Below are 23,657 nucleotides of genomic sequence, written 5' to 3' on the forward strand. Positions count from 1 at the left end.
CAGGTTTTGTCTTTGGTTATCTAGTATTTATATCGTCTTTGAGTAATCCCCTTGAAGAGCCAAGATTACCTGAGATTAGCAGATTTGAACAGGTGGTTTAAGGAGCTGTACTCCTTAAATGTCATAGTTGTTTTGCTCAGAGAAGCAGTGAGTGCTTTCCCAGTCAGCAGCAAGCAATTCCTGCAGGCTTCCCTGGATATGGCAACCAGCACCAGTTACAGGATTTTGTTGCTCAAGGCGAAACGTTAGACATAGGCCCCTCACAAGGCACAGTCACTAGCACGAGAAAGTGTTGCTGAACATTTTGCAGCCCTGGGCAGCTGCGTGCTCTGCGTGGCTGGCGGTGGCAGCACTGGCCCTGAATGCAGATTTACCTCTCTCCCCCCATTAGGCTCACGTCCATCTCACTTTTTATCTTTGCACTGAGTTTATCTAATTGCTTCTGCTTGGTGCGACTCCCATCACTGAACATGGGCAGGTCTTGTCCTACTTTAGAGCAATCCATTACCAGTGAGGCAAAGGAGCAGCAGGTCTGGCAGCCCTTGGAGAGCAGCACTGGCTGGAATTGAATTTTGCTATTAGAAAATTCTAAGAGTGATACAAAGAGTAAGTGAATGATACTGCTTGAACAGAGTGAGTGCAGCAACGTTACTGTGTTGTGAGATTACATGTACAGTGTCAGAGAGGACAGTGCTGAAGGGGGAGGAGAGGATGAACCGTATTTATCCTTTGTTTAATTCTCCTTAATTCAGTACGTTTCTAATGCATTTGGCTCTGTGCTTTCATGAAGCTGTTATTCTTATGTATTATAGCTTTGCTTGTGCTTTCGTGCAGCATAAAAATGGAAGCTGCTTCAACTGCAGAAGAAGCCAGGTCGAGTAAACTTTAGAGACAGAGCAAGTGACTTCGAGCCCTAAACTGTATGAGAGTGCAAAGGTATGCAACTGTCAACTAAACATATTAACAAGAGACATCTTACTAAGAGGTATGGTATTTACATGCTAATCGTCGTCACTGGTGCCTTCTCTAGATCTTTTTCCTGTGTAACGGTTGTTTACGGTTGTCTGAAGTTAGTAATGGGCCTGATCTGGCACACTCACACAAATACAGCTCCTCTCAGAAACCAGTTTGTATAGACTGGGGGCTTAGACGTATTTTATTTGCAAACAGCTGGAACAGCTTAAGAAGTTACTGTACCACGCACTGTTGCCCCATGCAGGAGATTTCCATCCCTTGCTGACAGAAGATGTCATGCAAACATTTTTGCTAATGCTAGTGCAACACAGACGGGGAGAGCCCACCCGCTGACTGCCCCAGCTCAGCTGGTGGGACAGCGTCTTCCAGGCGTGGGGCAGTGACAGACGGTGGTCAGAAACAACGTGTTCGATCATCACGGTTAGCCCCTGCTGGAAATCTGCTCATGTGCATTTCTAGGCTGACGCACTGCCCATGCTGCCCTGCTGATGCTCTGCTTCCTGCAGAAGGATCAGTTTCCCCAATAACATATTTAGGATTGGGCACTTGCATTGCAAACTTCTGAGAACAAGAAAAGTGGCTTTTCATGGTCTCAGAAGTGAGTATATGATGTATCCTTGAGCTTTACAAATGGGTATGGAATAAGCACTGGTGTTTGATGTAAGTTCTTCCTAAATGTACTATGTTGTCTTATATTCAAGTATGATTCTCCCCCTTCTACTTTGCCTGTTGCAGTACGTACATGATGTAATGATGGTTGAACTGCTGAACCAGTACAGACTGGGGCTATAGTTGTCTTTGCATGTATGATTTTTGCATCAAATGCCTTTAGTATGATCCAAGACTTACTCAAGCTTTAAGTTCTTATTCAGGCAGTGCTTCTAGGTTGTCAGTGGCTAGGAGCAAGCTCAGATGATCTTAATGATTGTGTATGGTCCTGGGGAGAGCCAGCTAGACTGCAGAAAGCTGCTTACAACATACAAATAAACATGTTCTGTAATCCTGGACACTTGATTTGAGATGGCATTTGAAGTTCTGTGAAGAAGGACCAAAATATAGAATATGTAACTCAGGGTGAAATTCAATAAATAGTTTGTACAGCCAGGCTGAAAGTCCAAGCTTACCACATAAAGCATGTAAAGGATGGAAATAATTTTTCTAAACTCAAATCTGGTTTCTGGATTTGTGAGGAAGGGTCTTTAAGTCTCTTTTTGAGGATTGCTCTTTGAATCTTGTGGCTTGGACTTTTCTTAGGGAAGGAAAGGAAACTCTGAGTTTCATTTTCTAGGTATGATCTTGGGTTTATGGAGCAGTAGTTTTCAAGGCTATCTCTGGGTCACTGAGGTAGTATCTGCTTCAGTAAGGATTCAGTGAGAGCTGGTTGGCAGCTCAGTTCTCAACTCTTCCCCCTCTTTCCTGCTGCAGAATTATTCTAAGAAATCAGAAGCTCCTGGAGTTACCTTTTGAGGTAGGTGATGGCTGTTGTTGCCATCTGAACGTTAAATGATCACTAATGGGAAGAAAAGAAAACTGCAAAATATGGCTAGGGGATCAGATTGCTCCACGAGTAAACGGGCTCCTCACAAGTGTGCAAATCTGTGAGCAAACATATTGACACTCAGACCGATATCTTTCACACACTGCCATGGCAGACCTATTCCGTTGCCAGGCTGGTCCAAACTAGGGGCAAAAGGTGGATTGTAAGGACTCTACTTAGCTGGGTCATGGAAAGCAGAACATTTTTCATCAGACATTTACTTTATTGCAACTAGCGGCTGCCAAGCCAACTTCTTGTGTTGATGCAAAGAGTATGACAATTTTCACATTGTAAACACCATGCATTAATCAGGGCACCTCAATATTATGCAAACAGAATGTATGTACTTACAAATACTTCCACTGTATTTGAACCAATAATATGTCATAAAAATGAGAGGGGTTGTCAAGTTCATTTCATCAGTCGAGAAATTTGGGACTCTACAGGTAACATTTCCCCTGAGGTTTGAGACATGTTTATCCCATAATTGCTGCGTATTCTCTAGATTAAAATTAAACTTTAAAACGTAAATAAAAATGCATACTCTGTAATTCTGATTTGGCAGTAGAAATATTTTTGTGACAATAACAGGTCTTACTTTGTTAGATGATTACCTTGTAGAAAATCATCTGTAGATTCTATTTCAGATAAAATTGCCCTGTGAAATTTTGGTCTTGTATTTGTATTTTGACAGGCTACAGAATTTTTGTGTAATTTTGTTTCAAGGGTAGGTAAGCAAATCCTACAGGAATACTTTTTTAAGAACACATTTTTTTCCTTAAATATCCTGGAAAATACATCCCTCGGTCCTACTCCTTCATTTGCTTTTAAATGGCTCCCACCTCCGTATTTTATACTAATTAAATAGTACTTTGATAAGGAAATGATAGCTATGATATTTTTTTTAAAATTGACACTAAGACTCTTGCGAACAGATACCCAGGTGCACAGCAATTGTGGCTGTGAAGTTTTGCTACTGTATAAAGGCACTTTTCTTGAAGCAAGATGTTTGGAGGAAATCTTGACTGATAGCTAGTTACATCTCATCATCCAATATCAGATGTATTTTTTCATGATTCTTCTTTTGACATGTACATATTTCAGTGTCTTTTTTTTTTTTTTTTTTTCTACCCAGAGTTATTTCTCTGATGAGAGACATCACAATATGTCTTTGGAAGATGTCTTTGCAGCCCAGAATGCAGAATGCTTTTTAAAATTTTGTATCTAAGGCTGGAGAAATCCCTGTCACTTCATTTCTAAACTTCTGGTTTTCTGGTGGAAGTACATGGTGGCTTTATATGGTTGTAATACACTAGGATATTTAAAAACAAAAACAAAACCAAAAACAACACCAAACAAAAAATTGGAATGTAAAAGCCTGTGGCTTGCAGAGAAAACTTTCCCTGTGGCATCAAATAAAATTCTTGGTTCTCTATAGAACTAATAGACTCATTCTGTCCATACGTGATGACCACTGTGTAACAAATCAGTGGGAAACATTCTGACCTAAGCAGCCTACCTGAAATACCCCGTAATTTATTTAACTTAAAAAAGATATATAAAAGATAGAGTAATACCTTGGGATCAATAATAATATTAAAATCAAGACGTTTTCTCAAGCGTATGGTATTTAATAAAAAAAAAGAAGAAAACACAAGCTTATTATTTAACATGGGAAATAAGACATTCTGCTATTAAAACAAAAAGAGATCGAATAGAGGAAATAATGATAGCCTTTAGGATGTGAGAGCATTTGTAATTACTAACACTCTCTAGGTTCTCTGTGTAGTCATGTAAAAGTGCAAGGAAGTCTTTTGCAGTGCTGCATGTTTATCTTTCTGAATGTTTTTTTTTCTGCCTTGTGGGTTGTACGTGCAGAACAGTTGCCTATACACTGATGCGGGATATTGCTGGTACTTTCTTATTCCTTGTTTTTTTTAACTCTCTTGCCTGAGATTTTACATCTAGCTTGTTTACTTCATGATTTATGTCTAAATTGACAGAGTCCTTCGGAGGCATTCGTGTTAAATTTGAAACAAACATATTTAATGCTCGTGTTGTAATAAAACAGCTAAAAGAGCAGATTAAAAAGATATGCACAGAGGGGTCTGATTGATTGAGGGATTGATTTTACTACTTTTCCCGTAGGTGGGTAGTGATGGCTGTAAATCTCTTGATAATCATTTCAGAAGCACCTTCATCAATAAACTCAAAAGGGACAGCTAGGTGTAAAAATTTGCCAGCCATCAGGTCAAACAAAAGGCAGCAAATGTGTAAAAAAAGAATTGAATTAAATAATCCCTCCTTGGCGGGTTATGGCATTAGTCATGTTCATTTTTATCTCGGGGGCGGGGGAGTTCCCCATCAATGCAATTATCTGGGATTTGGGGAAGAAAGAGGGGGAGGCTCTTTCTCTCTATTTTTTTTTCCCTTTTTCCTTCGGCTCAACCCGTATTGCTTACTATTCAATTATGCGGCTAAAAGCTTGTGTTTGTGAGCAATGATCAATTATTAGTTGCCAGTAATAATGGAGAAGGATTCAATTCTGGTGTGTCCCCCCTTCTTTTTTTTTTTTTTCTGGGGAATTATCATTAGAAAATAAATTAAAAAAAAACAAAAAAAAAAAAAAAAAAAAAAAGAGAGAGCAAGGGAGGTGGCGGGGGAGCTGACAGCATGTCCACGAAAGTAGTCATAGCTCGTCACAGGACTCGCAATGTCCATATTGAACAGCGATCCAGGCTATTGATGATAAAACAATCTCCGATCGCCGGTGCTCGCTGCCCCCGGGTAGCTGCGCCCCAGGACCGTCTCAAAAGTTTATTATATATGGGAGCACAAAGCCAAGTTGCCAGCTGACTGCAGCATCTGGACGCCCCTAATTACACACATTTCTAAAATATATGGAACTTGTGCTAGCTGAAAAAACGGCTCGCTTGAGAGGTTCAGCCGTGGCGGCGTTTGGAACTCTTCTTGTGCAGTGTTATCTGTTTTAGTCAAAAAGGGGGAAAAAAAAGGCAAAAGGAGAACATAGTAGACGAAGAGGAAGAGATGAGGAGGGGGAAGAGTGCCCTTCTAACCGAGAAGCGGGTGCTTTTGCAGTGTGCAAATGTGAATGGTTCGATTCTGGAGAGAAAGGGTTTTCCTGGCAGCGCCGCAGCCTCCGCGGAGCGGCCGCGCGGAGCCGCGGCGGTGCCGCAGGTTGGGCTGACCCCGGCGCGGAGCCCGGCTGCCTCCGCGCACAGCCCGTCCTCTCGGCGGCTCCGGGGCTGAAAATGTGCAGAAAATATGAAATCGATTGGATTTCCCCCCCAGATCGTTATTAACGATGTATTATAACTATGTGGGGATTGCGTAGCTTTTAACCCCTGCGTGCTAAGGGTGTGGTGTCCGATCGCCAACCCTGATAACAATAATCCGGGCTAGTGTGTTGCATCTCATTGGATTCGTCTCTCGGCAGAATGAACTGCAAATTATCCCCTGTTTACCATCTCCCTTCAGTGCTCATCTCAATGAACTGGAGATCGATCCCCACCACGGGTGTCTTCCAGCCAGGCTGATTTGCATTGAGGCACATTAGGAAGCCTCCCACCTCCTTTAAAAAGAATAATCCGAGGGGGGGGGGGGAAGAAAAAAAAAAAAATCTCCAAGGTGTGGCGGGGAGGGAAAAATATCTGTCACTGCCATTTGGAGCTTCGAGAGGGAAAACCCAAGATCAGAGTATTTACGCTTGTGAACTCTCGCAACTTCTGTTAGCGACAATGACGTTTAATTGATGTATTGCTATCAACAACAATAAAGACCGATTTTTCTCCAGCCCTGGCAATGCTGCTCTGCCCCCACCCTTTCCCCACCCCTCCCGGCCCCCAGCGAAGGAGAGGAAAACAAACAATAAATAATGAAGCGGTCCTAGATGAAATACCAGGCGCCGCGTTATACGCTAGCGAGGGAGAAGAGAAACGAAAAAAAAAGTTATAAAACTTAATTTCTCCAGATTAATTTCTTTTTCTTTAAGCCACTATTTTTCTTCTTGTTGTTGCTTCTTAATTACCAGTCCACGGCCGCCTTTTTCCAGCCACGAAGCAAAGGTACTGCGCATCTGGGGAAATTTGTCTTAAACTTAATCGACAAATGTATAATGAAATTGTAAACGCGAATAATTTTGGGAGAGCGGCTAGATTAGAAACCGTGGTAAGCTACTGGAGTGATTGATACAGATAGAAATACAGACGCAGATGTGTAAATAGATCCGGGTGGGTATTTTGTGTGCATCTACGTGTGGCTAGCTATAAGTAACGTGTGCGTTTCTATACGTTCAGGTTCGGTTTCTTTCCCGCTGTCTCAGGGTAAGGAGGGTGACAGCCTGTGCTGAGTGTATCCATCTCTGCCGAAACATCTCTTTAAATATTCAGTGAAAAATAATGTCATGTGAAGTACCACCTATAGCAACATTATTATCTTCATTCTTCAACATCATCCCCGCTGATAGCTTCGTTTGTCTTTTTCTCAAAATCTACTGTACCAAATGCTGCGGGGAGGGAGGGGGCTCGCCCTGTGCAGAAATGAAAAGAAGCGTCAGTGACCACTTTGCAACGCTGAGTAAATACTGGAGTGGCACCTGGGAGGCTTTTTCGGTTCGTATGCGTTTGTTTGTTTGTTTATTTTGCGGCTTTTTTTTTTTTTTTTTCACCCTTCTTGCTAAACGTTGTACAGTCTCTTTCGTTTAATAATGAGAAGAAAACGCGTGTGAGCCTGTTCCTCAAATGGGAAGATTTCTCCCTCTTTCCCTTCTCTCGCTCGCTCTCTAGGTTTTACCGGCTCATTTGAAATTGAAATGAGTTGTATCTGATCAGCCTCCTGCTTTTACAGAGAGTTTGTTAATATTAATACGGGAAAAAGGAGTAGCTTCTATAGAAGAGTAAATAATCCAGCGGGGGGAGTGGGAGGAGAGAGCACTAGATGGGTCAGGGTGGAGGAAAAAGAAATTGCCTGCGCTCCCGCGTCTCCCAGTTCAGTTTATTTTATGGAGTAACTTTTCGTGCACGGACCAGACATGTGAAGGGGTGCGGAGAGCGGAGCGCGTCGTGAGCGCAGGGGGAAACACACGCCATTCATGCACGGTGTACGTGGATGCGCGAGATACTACAAATAGCGTTGTCTATGGCCTCTTGGCAACTGTACTTTTTATTTCAAGAACGTGAAATTTGTTTGTAAGAGGTTCCTCCCCTGGAAGTTACACCCAGGCGTAAAAGTTTGATGCGCGACGCATTACACGGCAGCAGTACGGTGCCCGCACGGTCCTGGTGCTATAAATAGTCAGGACGAGGCACGAACGGCGACCCAGGGCAGCGCACGGCTACGGGACCGGGTCGGCTCTGCCCGGCACGGCCCCAGCGACAGCCCCTCCGCGCCCGGCCCGCGCCGCAGCGCCGAAGTTGGCGGAGTTTGGCCGGCCCCGCGCAGCCTCCGCGGCGGCTCCGCCTGCGCGCACGCCTGGCCCGCAGGCTCCGGCGCGGGGCACCCGGGGGCAGCTCCGCGTTCCCCCGCCCCGGCCAGGCTCCGTGCGGCCGGGGGCGCCTCCGGCAGGCAGATGCGCATCGCTCCCGCGTCCAAGAGGGAAACAAAAGTCAGGAGCAGTCCCGCGGGGGAGCGGAGGCACCCGTGGCGCCGGGAGGGGCAGGGAAAGGCGGAGGGGAGGGGAGGAGGGGCGGCGCGGAGCCGAGCCGCGGAGTGGGGCGCGCCGCCCGCCCCCGGCCCTGGCCTCGCCGCCGCCCGCACCGGCCTTCCCCGGGCGGCGGCGGGCGGATTGACTCCGGGCGCAGCCAACCGGCGCGGCTCAGCGGCCGGGGGCGGAGCGGCCGCCTGGTCCGCCCGCCGCTCCCAGCGGCGCCCTAATTGTCCTGGGAATGTGTGAGGTAAAAAACAAACCCTTCCTATTTTCAGCACCCCACGGACCCGTGATATATGGAAAGAGAAAGGGGGGGGGGTGAGGCGGGCGAGAGCTGGGGGAGGGCGAAAATGGATCTTTATTTGCAAATGCGGGGAAAAGACGGAGGGAAAAAACCCAACAAGGAAAGAAAATCCCAAACAAACCACCCGAAAGTTTTTGCGGCAGCGGGACGGAGCGAGCGGCAGTGCGCGGCCGCCGGAGCGAGGCCGGGGCAGGGAGCGGGGTCTCCCGGCGCGGACACTTGCCGGGGTGCAGGGCCGCCCCTCCCGGCCCGCTGCTCCCCGCTGACCGCCCCCCAGCCGTGCGTCCTGCCCTCGATCGATTATTGCTCACCCTGCCCTCCCTCCGCGGGTCGAGGCTTTCGGCCGGGCGGCGGGGGGGGGGGGGTGTGGTGGGATTTGAAAACAAACAAAAATTAAATTAAAATTTTAAAAAAAGACAAAAAGGTGAAACGCAGCGCAAAAGTGAGGGAGGGAGGCGCGGGGAGCCCGTCGGGGCTGGAGGAAGGGGCGAGGGGAGACACATTCCTATAGTAACCGGGATGGCGCGATGCAGCCCCAGCTGGTTGCTAAGAGGGTTAAACTGTATCCAAACAGCTTTGGGGAAATCCAGCCCCTTCTCCTGCCACATGGATCGACTCATTGGGTGGGAGCGGCGGAGAGACAAGGGTCTCCAGCAAATCAGCGCCTAATTGATTAAGGCGAGCTGGTTTGAATAGAGCTGGCCATGTGCCAATCGCCTTTCAAAGAGCCCCTCTATGATTAATCGCAATGCATTATTGATAATCATAATTATAGCAGGACACATGCGCGGTGCGCGGAGGATTGGGGAGGCTGGGGGGGGGAGGCTCGATTTCCGTAATTTTGAGAAGATTTTTTTTTAGTAATTTTTTATTCTGCCCCAGCTGATGTTTGAGCCAGCATGTCGCGGAGGAAGCAGGCGAAGCCTCAGCATTTCCAATCCGACCCCGATCTGGCCTTGTTATCCCAGCGAAATGGTGAGTTCTTCTCCTCTCCCTCGCACACATTTTAACACAAACACACACAAAATAGATCAACTTACCTTATGGGGAGACGGGACCGCGCCGGGCAGCGGAGCGGGACAGCTGGATTTGCCGGAGTTACGTGCGGGGGGGTTCCTTCTGGGGTTTTGGTCCAAGTTCTTGGCTTTTATTTTATTTTTTTAACTCAGCGGTTTGTTTCGCCTGTTTCTTAACGAAACTCCAAACTCTTTCCGTTTTTTGATGTTTTCCCTCCGCCCTCCCCCCGCGGGGCGGTCTGGCATCCTGAGCCCGCGGGAGATGGATCCGCGCCCCCCGCGCCTTTCTCCGCGCCCCGCGGAGCGGGGGAACAAAGTGGGGCTGCCATGGGGCGGCTGATCCCGGAGCCCCGCGGGACGGATGCCCCGTCCGGCCACACACGCTGCCCGCGCCGTCCCCCTGAAAGGGGCGGAAAACCCCCCCGGGCACCCACTTTCTTGCCCCCCTCCCCCCAACACCCCCGCGGACCCCATCACTCCCGCACCCCCCACTCTCCCGCAGTCCCGCCGAGCGGGGGACGCTGCCCCGCCGCCGAGCAGCCCCGGCCTCCGGCTGCAGCAAAAGCTTCCTGGAGGCGGAAAAGTTGCAGCCGCCGGGCCGGGCCGCGGGGGGGATCGCCCCGTCCCGGGAGCTGCTGCCGCCGCGCCGGAGAGGGGCTGCGCGGCCACCAGCGCGGAAACTCCGGGCACCGCGGGGGCATGTTTTCTCTCCCTAAGGTTGTTTTTTAATTTTTTTTTTCCTTTCTCCGCCTCCCTCTCTCCTCTAAGTCGGTGAGCGAGGAATAAACGCTGGCTTTGTGTCCGCCTGGATTTGGAAAGGGAGCGTGTGAAATATCTTTTTTTTTTTTTTTCCTTCCCCCCCCCCTTTCTCTCCTCCTTTTCCCTCCCCCTTCGGGAGAAGGGGGATTTCGGAGCAGTTCGGCGCAGCCCGGCGGGCGGCGGAGGGGACGTGCCCCTGCCCGTACCTGTACCGGGGCGCGGGGCGACAAGTGGTCGGCCAGAGCCGCGGCCGGGAAGGCGGGGGCACCCGGCCCGGGGGCAGCGTCCCTCCCTGTGGCCGCCGCCGCCGGCCGGTCGGGCCCCGCAGCGGCCATGAGGAGGGTGAGCGCCGGGGGGCGGCGAGGGGACCCGCCGGCGGCGGGCGCGGAGGGCGCCGCGGGCCAGAAGCGCTGCAGGCGGGCAGGTAAGGGAGGGCCGGGGCGCGGCGGTGCCCCTTCGCCGCCCGGCCCCGCCGGTCGGAAGCTCCTCGGACTTTCCCCGGCAACTTCCCGAGGAAGCGATGGCGCGGGGCCCTGCGCTCCCGCGGCCGCTCCGCGCTTCGGCGGTGCCTGCTGTCCCGGGCCCGTCGAGCTGCCGCCCGGCCCGGCCTGGCCCGTCGCGCCCGCGGTGGCGGCCCCGGGAGCGGCGGTGCCATGTGCGGTGCCCGCGGCCCCTGGGCTGCGCGGGGGCGAAACGCGGGGAGAGCGTCCCGGGCTCCGCGCGATAAATCAAGTGGGAAAGTTTGCGGGATGTTGTCCTGCCTCTGTGAGCGCTTCCCGGGCTTCCAAAATCCCTGGGACGCCCTCTTCGTAAACTAGCAAAATATATAAGGATTCGCTTCGCGGAGCTCCGCCGAAACGTTTCTTAAAAGTCATTTGGTTCCTGGGCGGCGACTTCTGGCTTTTAGCTGAGTTTTGCGCGCTTTGAGCGCACTCGAGTTTTGCCGTTTGCTCAGCATAATCCCCTTTCTCATCTCACTAAACGTATTTATTTTTCTTCCGATATTATTTCTACTTCCTCTTGAAGTTTGGAGCGGGACTTCAAGAAAACGTTAGGGTTTTATTTGTCTTTCATCGGCCTCCTGTGAAAGAATTTGAAACTTCTTAAAGTGAGCAGAGAAAGGGAAAGCTGAACTGGAAATTATCTTGCTGGGAAAGCAGAGAGAGATTTTTCACATCTTCACTTTGTATGATCGCATCTTTTGACGTTCGCTGTCTTTTTTGACTTTTAGTAGATGGAACAGATCAAAACACCTCTAGGTATTTTTTTTAAAAAGTAGCCGTTTTCTTCTCTTTTTAGTCTTTTGATCTGGTTTTGCACATCATTTTCAAATGAAAGACAGTGGGAGTGTGAGAAAGGAATGTTAACTGAGCAGCTTTCCTGCCTGTTGCTAAAGGATGTACTTGAAGTAAGTTGGATTTTGCCTGAAATGATAGCATGGAAGTGAAGCTTTTGTTTAGTTTGCATGGCTATCGTAAGTCAAATAAGTAAATTACGAAGTTTATTATTTTTAAAAAACACCGACCAGTTTCCTAGGAAAAGCAGTGTGCTTTACTGGAAAATCTGCAGGAGCCTCCCCCTGCCTTTCTCTAGTAACGGGTTTAGGTTATGGCTGGTTGGTAAGTTTTGAGTAAGTTACCTAGAGGGTGTGTTTTGTACTGGTGTTTGAGGATTCAGAAAGCTGTGATAATATTAGCGTAGAGCTGCCCTCTGCCTTTCCGGGGTCCTCAGACCTGGCAGCAGCTTCACACTCGAGCAGGACAGGGTGGGTGAGCTGTGGTGAGGACGAGTTTGCGTTATATGCATTGAAATTGCAAAACAAAACCTCCAAATTCCAAGCGCTCCTTTATTCTCCTTTCATACTATGAGTTCAGGTTTGCTAATTCAGCTACAGTTTGCGCAGGGTTCAGGCAAATTTGGCATCGCTCGTCCTTAAGGACCCGTGCAGTAAGGTACTGCTGGGCAGTATGTTGAGCGGATGAATAGAGTGGTCCCGTGAAAAATTCTTCAATCTGATTTGAATTCTGGTTTGTTAAAACTTTCTGCTGTGGTTTCATATCTGTAGATCGATAGGAAAAAGGTTCATCAGACTGCAACAGCATGTTTGTGTTTTTGTTTTTTTTTCTCCACTATTCTGGCTTTTTTGAAAAAAAAAAAAAAAAAAAAAAAGTTCAAAGCTCAGGGAGTTCACTCTTTACCAGGAAGACTTTCCACTTAAAATGTATTTTTAGTGCAATGAATGGATAAATAAGTTTACCCTTGTACAATCCTTTGCATGTGCACATTTGATAAAGTTCATATTGGATTAACCAGAGCAGCTCTCAGATTAATAGCAGAAATTACTTGTAGCATAAATTATATTCAACAAGTAACTAATTACTGGTAGGAAGTGGGGAGGAGATTCTGGGATTATTTCCTTTTGTTAATAACTCTAGCCACTTTCACGACGTTTTAGAATTCTCTTTTTTTTTTTTTTTTTTTTGGTTGGTTGGAATTGCATTCCCAATTGTAAAAGAATATTCTTGGAGTGTAGTTTTCCAAGGCAAAAGTTATATCGGAGAAATAAGCCAGCTAGACTTCGAGGAAGAGAAAATACTTGCTGCCTTTCTGTGTAAAGGCTTGGCAGAACCAGTGCCTTTTCATGTCCATAATGGATCTGGGTAAATTCCTGCAGCAGCATTATGATCGTCCACGTAATTGTTACTGGGCCCATGAAATGAGAGAAATTATGATCGCTTTTTTTAGTAAGATCTGAAGGACAGGGTGCTTAGGAGAAATAATTGCTTAGTTAGGCTGCTTTTGGTTTGTTACATAATTAGGCCTTTTTGTGCGGTAACTGCAGTCTGTCGGTTCAGAATAGACGCTTGTGTTTTTTCCAAAGGTGAGCCCGAAGTGTGGAGGGCCTTGTGAAATATCACTAATGCAGATGCAATTCAGAAATAATTACCGAAACCCATATGGTGGAAGTTGTGTAAACCCAGGGTTAGTTCAGACCCGTTTTGTGTGTGTTTCCCCCACATAACCCACATCTTTGTCTCACTGCAAAATATTTATGTTTTAGTTTGTACCTTATTTATCTTTTTGATGCTAAGTAGCATCTGGCTCCCCGAGGACAAGCCCTCCTGTATATTTAGCTGTACCAGTGCTTATTGCATAACTGGCTTTTAACCATATTCATGCTTTAATTGTGGAAACATGAATCTTTATTGAAGTGACCCGAGGTGCCTCTAGGAAAACACAATTACGCTTCTTGAAACTGTTTGTGAAAAGTAAAAGGGGCATCTCCTGCCAAATACCCATCAAAGAAGCTTTACCGTGTGTATTTTCTGTGCTTGAAGGTGCATCGCACCTATAGGCTTCGCAGTCTTGAAAAACCGAAAGTCGAAACGCGCGAGCGGAATTGTTGCTTCGTGTCTGTGTGGCTGGTGCTAGGAAAAAAACCTTAAGTGTTCAGCTGTTTTAACCTTTGCTAGCCTCCTTCCATCCAAAGGTGACAGGGTTCACATCACAATATGTACTTCAATATCTTGCCAGTGACCCCCGAATTGAGTCTTACTGGTTGCTTAGCAGGAAGTTAGTAGTTTATTTTAGCTTCACCTTATCAGCTTTGCTTCTTTTGCTAACCCTATTCCCCTGTCACCCCACAGATGCCAGACCCCCGAAGAGGAGATTGACAGGTAGTTCCCATAGCTCCGTTTTACCCTCCAAACAACAGGGATTTAGTTTCTTGTCCCTTTGCCAATGTTTATGTAGCCAAAGTTTAGATATAGCCTTAAGGAGCCTTTCTTTTACGTGTCACTGGAACAGTGAAACTGCACTGAACTTCTTGAGGAAACTGTTGCAACTGGAACCCCATCTAGTGTTCGTTTTGATTCATCCATAGGAAGACTTCTAAAAATTGTATTCACTAGGATGGATTTGTTCTTAGTTTCGAGATCGCTTGAGATTATTAAGGTTTTTTGACATCAAATCAGAGAATCTTTGAGAAAATTCAGCTTTAACGCATAGAATCATAGCATTGCCAGTAATGATGCAGAAAAGTTTAGAAACTGAGTTAAATATGAGCACGAATACCCGCCTTATCTTGTGAATAATTTTCTCCTGGACAAATTGTTACATGCTATTTGTAAATCAGTTAAAGGAAGGAGGAATTAAAGGTCTGTGTATACGTTGGGGACAGATACACTTTAAAATGTTATTACACATTGGGGGTGCAGAAAACATGTATTTTGAACTGCCTGACTGGATAAAGGGAGCTGCTGAAAAGTTGGTAGATACAGAAGCGCTTTATTATTGTAATAGGAATTTTAGTGAGAAGTCATTTTGGAAACATTTATATGTATAATAAATACATTTAAAACAAAATATTTAGGACTTTTCAAACTGTAACTCCTTGTTCAGTTGCTTCGCTGTTGAAGGCAGATGTTTATTTTTTTCTTTTTTACAAGTTTGTTAAGGATTATGGAATGTTTTGGTTCCCATTCGAGAATATGCATCTCAAGTGGCTCAAAATTCCCAAGTTTGAAATGAGTAATAAGTTTCAGATGAATAATCTAGATTGAGCACCAAAAAATTCATGATCCTTAAGAAACCAGTAAACTGAAAAATCAGCATCTGACAGGGCACTTGCAATACAAGGTATCCTTAATGTATTTTTAAGTTGTGGACATTTTTTTTAAAAAAATGCTGCTCTTTGAATTTTGTATATTCCCAATCCTTGCAGATTTACCTTTAATTGTGTAAACACTACATTAAAGCAAGATAGGAGGTTTCTCCACTGTGATAGGCACAACAAAGAAACTTTATTAGTCAGGTCACCAATTACTATATTATTCAGAACAGATTATTCAAGGAAATATATTAAAAGCTAGCAGATGTGGTCAGATACAATAGTGCTTAACTATGCACTAGAAACCGCACTGTATTCTCTTCCTATGAAATGTAGAATTGCACTTTTCAAAACCTGTATGACTTTTTTTTTTTAACCCTCCACTGCTGCTCAGTAGTGCACCTTTTCACTCCTCTATAATGGGGGTCGACGTGGACTACAGAACGTTTGAAACTCAACGCTAATTTAACAGAAGCCTTTTTAAAAGTATTTCTGTTTTTCTAAAAAGATTGTTTAAACCCCATTGAATTGAATCGCCAAATACCGAAATGAAAAATCTTCCTGTGACTGAGGCACAGATGTTACTGTGGTGCTTGTGGTGTGTGCGATATCTGAATTTCCACAAGATTCGTGTACTTAACCTTTAGATTATAAAACATTCGAATTTGCATTAAGTAACAATATAAATAAGTTTCTGATACAGAAAAGCAGAGAGGATAGGTATGTGGATTAACTTTCACTTATTTAAGGAAAAAAAAAGATATTGGGTACTTTGTAAGTGAAAAAGCATCAAATATGCTTTGATTTTAGGGCAGAAGTGCTAAATATTTGGAGCAATTCCATTGTAATGTGTACAATTGATGAAGTCAGTTTTCTGATTTTTCCTTGCTAGTTATTTAGTTCTGAATCTGCCATTATTTGTCTAAGCGCAGCTGACCAAGCAAAACTGTGTTTTAAAGTGGCTTTATGTTTTGATAAATGTGATCTGGTTGAAAAGTATTTTCCACTGAATGCAGAGCTTAATAGAACATGCTGACATAATAGTTTTAATGCATTTTGTTGAAAATGTGTGAACAAACAGAATAGCTTTTGTTCCTTCATAATTGGCTGTAAAAGTAGATGGAAACATAACCATTACATATGGAAATGTGTGAAGAGAAAGAAATAACATTTCTGTTGAATATATTAGGAATTGCATTTCCTAGTTTAAAATAAGCATCTGAAATGGATGCATCTTTTGAAATTGGTTGTCAAAATAAAAAGCCTTAAGTGGAATGTTTGTCATATTATTTTTATCCTGAGTTAAACAACACGATTGCTAAAGGAAAGCATGCAACTCTAATACATTTTATTTTAATATTTTTTTCTTCCATTTTTTGCTCAGTAAGCAGAAAAATACTTCTAAAAGCACTTAAAAGATATATCGGAATCCACCATTTATAGTATGATTAAACATTAATTTAGCAACTAATCACGATTGCTACTTTCCTTTAGTTTCTTCACTCCATTACATTGCTAGAGACATTTATGATATTTTTGGTGTGCTCATACTAAAGTCTGTATCCAAGCATATAACAATAATAGCCGGATAAAATACTGTCAGAAGCAAAAATGTAAAATGAAGTGCTAGTAATCTGCACTGCATGTCAACTTCTTTGCCTTACTAAAGGGAAACATTTTTAGGTTCAACTCATTAAGACAAAATAGAGAAAATTAAAATGAAGTGATTTACAGAAACTCTTACTTTAGCTTTCTCTGAGACTTAATTTGGAAGTCATGGAAACTACCTATTATCTGATTTAGTATAGGGGAGAAACATGCAGGGAGGTAATCCTTGAATTAAACAGTTTTTTTCACAGCCTTCCAAGATGACCACACACCATTTGTACAACAGAAGTTGGTGTCCTCATGCTGAGCAAACAATAGGGAGCCATCCTGTCTTTGAATAGGATCAGCTAGTTTAGAGTCAGGGTTTTTTTTATGTTTAATTTACAAATGGATCCTAGTGATAAGAAATGTGAGCAACTAGTGGAAACAAACACGCAATGAAAGGATTTTATAATGAGAGGTTCAGTACAATCTGTTAAACAATTGAGAACAGTTAAGAGCAAATAGTTTTTAAATGCGTTCAGACTAGGAAAATTGCATAGCATTATCAAACTTAAAACCAAGAGTTATCTCTTATTGTATGTGAACATTTCCTTTTAACTGCTCATCTTGCTTGATGTTTATTCAGAAATGTAAAACTTCTCCTGGCTTTATAGATAAGAGGCCAGATCCTGGTGTTTGTTACTCTGATGTAAATTCATGGTATTTCCAGTGACTGTCCAGATTTATACAAGCGGGTTTTTTAGATCAGAATCCCACAAGGAGTGCTTTTGGTGAAGTACATGGTGGCAAATAGGACATTTGTTTAATTTTAGAAGCATTGCTCGAGGCATTAAAAGTGGCCTTTAAAGTGCCTCGGCGCTTTACCATTTTATGGTAAATGTTACCATTTTATAAGGGATGTTTCTTTTCTATTCAGTTTGTCTGTAACTGCAGCAGAATTAAGTTTGGTTGGAAAACCAATGCATCTTAACAGGTTCATGGCTTGTACCTTATGTAGCAACTTGGAAGAAACGGGGGTGGGAGGGGGGTGTCAGTCTGTAGCTTGGTAATACATACTTTTTTTTTTTTTTTTCTTGTCACCAACTGATTGGGACCTCGAATGACTACAAATTAGTTTAGTGATGGGGCAACTGTCACAGATATCTTTGAATCAGTTGAAAATGAACAAGGTTGACAGGAACGTGAGAGTCTAATGAGTCCTTCAAATGGCTGATTTGCACTCAGTGGACAACTAGACAATAAGCAGTATGAATTATTGGAAATCAATATTTTGCTATGGAATTTCATTATGCTCCAATGCCTTCAGTTCATAGTATTTTATATTTTGATGGATTATCTGAAGCAAATAATCATCTAAGACACAGGGATTGATAAAACTCCCTTGTACAGTTTTAAATGTTGCTTTTGACTTATTTTTGTGAAGTAGAAATATCGATCTATTTTCGTGTACGATCTCAGTCTGGTTTAGAGTGGTAGATAAAAACAGTACTTTTAAATAAAATGTCCTGCAGAATTTTTTTTGTATTCCTGTTTGGTTCCTAATCCATCATCTTTTGATGTTTTAGGAGACACAGAAAAGGGTCAAGCAAATCGAACCACTAAGAACAAGGACGCCCATGTCTGTGGCAGGTGCTGTGCTGAGTTCTTTGAATTATCAGATCTCCTGCAACACAAGAAGAATTGTACTAAAAATCAATTAGTTTTAATTGTGAATGAAAATCCAGCTTCTCCTTCTGAAACCTTCCCTCCTAGTTCCCCTTCTGATAATCCTGATGAACAGATGAATGACACAGTTAATAACACAGATCAAGTAGACTGCAGTGACCTTTCGGAGCATAACAAACTTGACAGGGAAGAATCCATGGATGTGGAGGCTTCCAGCATTAACAATAGCAGTAGCAGTTCCAAGAGTGTCAACAATAGTATTACAAGCAGTAACAGCTCCACAATGGGTACCTCAGCTGTAACAACCTCTCTACCTCACATAGGGGATCTGACAACATTAGGCAACTTTTCAGTGATAAATAGCAACGTAATAATTGAAAACCTTCAGAGTACTAAAGTGGCAGTAGCACAGTTCTCGCAGGAAGCGAGATGTAATGGTGCATCGAACAGTAAGCTTGCTGTACCTGCTCTGATGGAGCAACTGTTGGCGTTACAGCAGCAGCAGATCCACCAGTTGCAACTGATTGAGCAAATTCGTCACCAAATATTATTGTTGGCTTCCCAAAATGCAGACATGCCAACATCTTCTAGCCCTTCTCAAGGTACTTTACGAACATCTGCCAACCCCTTGTCCACATTAAGTTCCCATTTATCCCAGCAGCTGGCTGCAGCAGCTGGATTAGCACAAAGCCTTGCTAGTCAATCTGCCAGCATCAGTGGTGTGAAACAGCTACCCCCTATACAGCTACCTCAGAGCAACCCTGGCAGCACCCTAATTCCATCCAGTAGTGGCTCTTCTCCAAATATTAACATATTGGCAGCAGCAGTAACAACACCGTCCTCAGAAAAAGTGGCTTCAAGTATTGGTGGCTCACAGCTCAGCAACCCACCAGTGTCGGCATCATCTTCACCAGCTTTTGCAATAAGCAGTTTATTGAGTCCTGCATCTAACCCACTTCTACCTCAGCCCACCCCTAGTAACTCTGTTTTCTCCAGTCCCTTGTCCAATATTGGAACACCTGCAGAGGATTTAAACTCCTTGACTGCCTTGGCACAGCAAAGAAAAAGCAAGCCACCGAACGTAACTGCTTTTGAAGCAAAAAGTAATTCAGATGAGGCATTCTTTAAGCATAAATGCAGGTTCTGTGCTAAAGTGTTTGGGAGTGACAGTGCCTTGCAGATACATTTACGTTCACACACCGGCGAGAGGCCGTTTAAATGCAACATATGTGGGAACAGGTTCTCCACAAAGGGAAACTTAAAAGTCCACTTTCAGCGTCATAAAGAAAAATACCCTCATATTCAAATGAATCCGTACCCGGTGCCAGAGCATTTGGACAACATTCCTACAAGCACGGGTATTCCTTACGGGATGTCTATACCGCCGGAGAAACCTGTCACGAGCTGGCTGGACAGCAAGCCAGTCCTCTCCACCCTGACGACTTCTGTTGGCCTGCCACTCCCACCAACGATTCCAAGCTTGACCCCATTCATCAAAACTGAGGAGCCTCAGCCGATTCCCATTAGCCATCCTTCTGCTAGCCCGCCCTGCTCTGTCAAGAGTGATTCGGGAACAGCTGATCCCACATCAAAAATTTCCAATGGACTTTCTGATGAGGTAGAGGCTGGTGCTTTGCCTACCTCAAATGGCAAAATGGAAGAAAACCCTCAAAACGCAAGCGCCATCACTAACACGAGCAGCTCTGTGAGCTCACCGGCAGCGGACTTGGGCTCCAGCGGTGTTGCCGCTTTTACAAATCCACTGATGCCTCTCATGTCAGAGCAATTTAAGGCAAAATTTCCATTTGGAGGACTATTGGATTCAACGCCAGCATCTGAAACATCAAAATTGCAGCAACTGGTAGAAAACATTGACAAAAAGGCAACCGATCCTAACGAGTGTATCATTTGCCACCGAGTTCTCAGTTGCCAGAGCGCACTGAAAATGCATTATCGCACGCACACCGGTGAGAGGCCATTTAAATGTAAAATCTGTGGTCGCGCTTTCACTACTAAAGGCAACTTAAAGACTCATTACAGTGTCCACCGTGCCATGCCCCCGCTGAGAGTACAACATTCATGCCCGATCTGCCAGAAAAAATTCACCAATGCCGTTGTGCTGCAGCAGCATATCCGAATGCACATGGGAGGGCAGATCCCCAACACCCCAGTGACAGAAAACTATCCTGAGTCAATGGAATCAGATACGGGCTCTTTTGATGATAAGAATTTTGATGATATAGACAACTTCTCGGATGAGAACATGGAAGACTGTCCTGACAGCAGCGTGCCAGATACACCTAAATCTGCGGATGCATCACAAGACAGCTTGTCTTCTTCCCCTCTGCCCCTGGAAATGTCAAGTATTGCTGCTTTGGAAAATCAGATGAAGATGATCAATGCAGGACTTGCTGAACAACTTCAGGCAAGCTTAAAGTCAGTTGAAAATGGGTCAGTGGAAGGAGATGTTTTGACTAACGATTCGTCATCTGTTGGTGGTGATATGGAAAGCCAAAGTGCTGGAAGCCCTGCTGTCTCAGAGTCTACCTCTTCCATGCAGGCCTTGTCCCCATCCAACAGCACTAATGATTACCACAAGTCACCAAGTATCGAAGAGAAACCAGTAAGAGCTTTACCAAGTGAGTTTGCCAATGGTTTGTCTCCAACCCCTGCTAACAGTGGTGCTTTGGACTTGACATCTAGTAACACTGATAAAATGATTAAAGAAGAATCTCTGAGTATGCTCTTTCCTTTCAGAGATAGAGGTAAATTTAAAAACACCGCCTGTGACATTTGTGGCAAAACATTTGCTTGTCAGAGTGCCTTGGACATTCATTACAGAAGTCATACCAAAGAGAGACCGTTTATTTGCACAGTTTGCAATCGTGGCTTTTCCACAAAGGGTAATTTGAAGCAGCATATGTTGACACATCAAATGCGAGATCTACCATCACAACTTTTTGAGCCCAATTCCAGTATTGGCCCTAATCAGAACTCTTCGGTTATGCCTGCTACTTCACTGTCATCGCTCATAAAGACTGAGGTTAATGGCTTTGTGCACAGCTCTCCTCAGGATAGCAAAGAAGCGCCCTCTGGTCTTGTTGCTTCAGGGCCACTGTCCTCCTCTGCCACGTCCCCTGTCCTGCTCCCTGCTCTCCCCAGAAGGACCCCCAAACAGCACTACTGCAACACATGCGGGAAAACGTTTTCTTCCTCCAGTGCTCTGCAGATCCACGAAAGGACACACACTGGTGAGAAACCTTTTGCCTGCACTATATGTGGAAGAGCATTCACAACAAAGGGCAATCTGAAGGTACTTCTTCCTCTTGCTGTTCTTAGGTTTCGTTTTCTCCTTGCTGGGGGTTTTGAATGTTTTACATCTATCAGTGTTGCAAACAGAGGTACCCTTGGGTATCTGTGGTGTGACACATGGTGTGTTTAGTCAGCTCTGGTAGACCTAGATGGCCTCTTGTTGAGTGCTTGTGTTGGCAGCCGGTCCGAAGCGTGAGCTGTTTTTCATGCTTAATTAAAATTTGTCTGCCAGCAAAGATTGTCGATGTAGAGTGTGAAATGGAACAGCCAAGTGATGGTAAGGAGTATTAATTAACAGAGAAATGTGTTTTGTAACTCACACACCTCTTTAAGAAGCGAACTCTTGAGTGTGCTGTTTTTCATAACTATCATGTAAGATGACGAGTGTTTAAAAAAACTATTAACATAATTCTGGAACTAATGGGCATTACTTTAATTGATTATGTAACTAACATTTCCTACTGATATGTGTTTGAAAAAGCAAATATACTTAAGTTTTAGAACACCAGTTGAGCACTTTAGTGTGTACATTTTTCTGTTGACAGAGTATTTCTCTAGAGGTTGCTGCCAGTAATGTGAGATGAATAATTACTTTCAGGCCATTCTCTCTATGCACGAGGCTCTCCGATGAGCAATCAGTAAAGGATACTTTCTGCCTGTCTGAAAAGGACGTTTATAGGGTAAAGGGTGTCAAATACAATACTTACCATTGCAATGAAAGTGGACATAGCAATTCTAGCCCTGAAAGCAGCTATCTGCAATTGACGGAATAACGTGAAGTCATTATAAACTAAATACATGTAATAAAAAAAGGAGTAACAAGCATTACATTGTTCAGCAGGAGAACAGGGTATTCTGGGTAATGGTGATGGGCTAATCCAGAAGTTTATTTATTATTCCAGATGGGAAATGGAGCCCCGCTACCTTTAGTGCTGTTCATTATGTAACAAGACTGGACATGTTCATGGACTGCTGCTTTCTCTGTGATCAAAATAAGTTTGAAATCCCCATCAACCCCTATTTTTTGTTTGTTTGTTTCTCCCTTTCTTTCTTTTCAGGTTCACATGGGCACTCACATGTGGAACAGTACTCCTGCAAGACGAGGCAGACGACTTTCCGTAGATGGCCCCATGACATTTCTAGGAGGCAATCCTGTAAAGTTCCCAGAAATGTTTCAGAAGGATTTGGCTGCACGGTCCGGGAATGGAGATCCCTCCAGCTTCTGGAACCAGTATGCGGCAGCACTCTCCAATGGCTTAGCCATGAAGACCAACGAGATCTCCGTCATCCAGAATGGTGGCATCCCTCCAGCGGCAGGGGGCCTGGGCAACGGTGGCAGCTCTCCCATCAGTGGCTTGACAGGAAGCCTGGAGAAGCTCCAGAATTCAGAACCCAACGCACCTCTAGCTGATCTGGAGAAAATGGCAAGCAATGAAAATGGGACAAACTTCCGTTTTACGCGTTTCGTGGAAGACAACAAAGAAATTGTAACAAATTAGAAAAAAATCGATAAATAACATTCCTGCAAATAGTGCAACCTAGGGTTGCTTTTTTGAAGCTGCAGGCTACAACATTACAAAGACTTTCTTTTTGTACCATGTTCTACTTCTAGAGTTCTAAGAGAGCTTATTTATTAGTGATATAACCTTGCTTTGCAAACAAATGCAAGCATTAACTTTGGTCTTCTGTATTTTGAACTAAATACTAATCGACTAGAGTGCTGTAAACTTGCTGTAACATTTATGGCAGTTGCAAGTCTGTTCTGCTAGGTGATCTTATTCTGGCATTAACTTATTTTCTATATCCAGTTTAACATGAACTCTGGTATTGATGCGATGCCTCAGTGATGCATTAGATCTCTAATAAAAATCTGTATATAAATGTACACTTTGATCCTGCTGGAAATTTTATCAGCAAACACATTGTTTAGTTTTTCCAAACAGAATTAAGAAAAGGACTGAAAGAATATAAACTGAACAGTGTGGGTCCTTTACACAGCTCAGTTTTTTTGATTTTTGTTATAAAATTAAAACTGCTTTAATTTTTGTAGGTTTAACATTTTCCGTTTCAAACTGTTATTTGTATTGTGCTTTTTACTTGAGTCGTCTTAAATGTTAATACGTTTCTGTACAGTAATAAGCACGCAGATTATTAGAGAAGATACTGAAGTGTTGTTTTGGTAGTTGAAACTGAGACGTAACATT

General features: G+C 44.2%; 1 protein-coding gene across 2 annotated transcripts; it reads left to right on the plus strand.

Annotated features, from left to right (window-relative positions):
* The first annotated feature begins 9,380 nt into the window (after positions 1 to 9,380).
* SALL1 (spalt like transcription factor 1) lies at positions 9,381 to 22,952 on the plus strand. Of its 2 annotated transcripts, none has more exons than XM_086620900.1 (3): positions 9,381 to 9,456; positions 18,042 to 21,454; positions 22,512 to 22,952. In XM_086620900.1, the coding sequence occupies exons 1-3, from the start codon at positions 9,381 to 9,383 to the stop codon at positions 22,950 to 22,952; spliced, it is 3,930 nt and encodes a 1,309-aa protein (XP_086477026.1). The 2 variants fall into 2 exon arrangements, with proteins under 2 accessions (XP_086477026.1, XP_086477025.1); XM_086620899.1 differs by lacking the exon at positions 9,381 to 9,456 and adding an exon at positions 10,590 to 10,680.
* The last annotated feature ends 705 nt before the right edge of the window (positions 22,953 to 23,657 follow it).

Source organism: Tauraco erythrolophus, chromosome 15 (genome assembly GCF_009769465.1).
Source record: "Tauraco erythrolophus isolate bTauEry1 chromosome 15, bTauEry1.pri, whole genome shotgun sequence".
NCBI lineage: Eukaryota > Metazoa > Chordata > Aves > Musophagiformes > Musophagidae > Tauraco > Tauraco erythrolophus.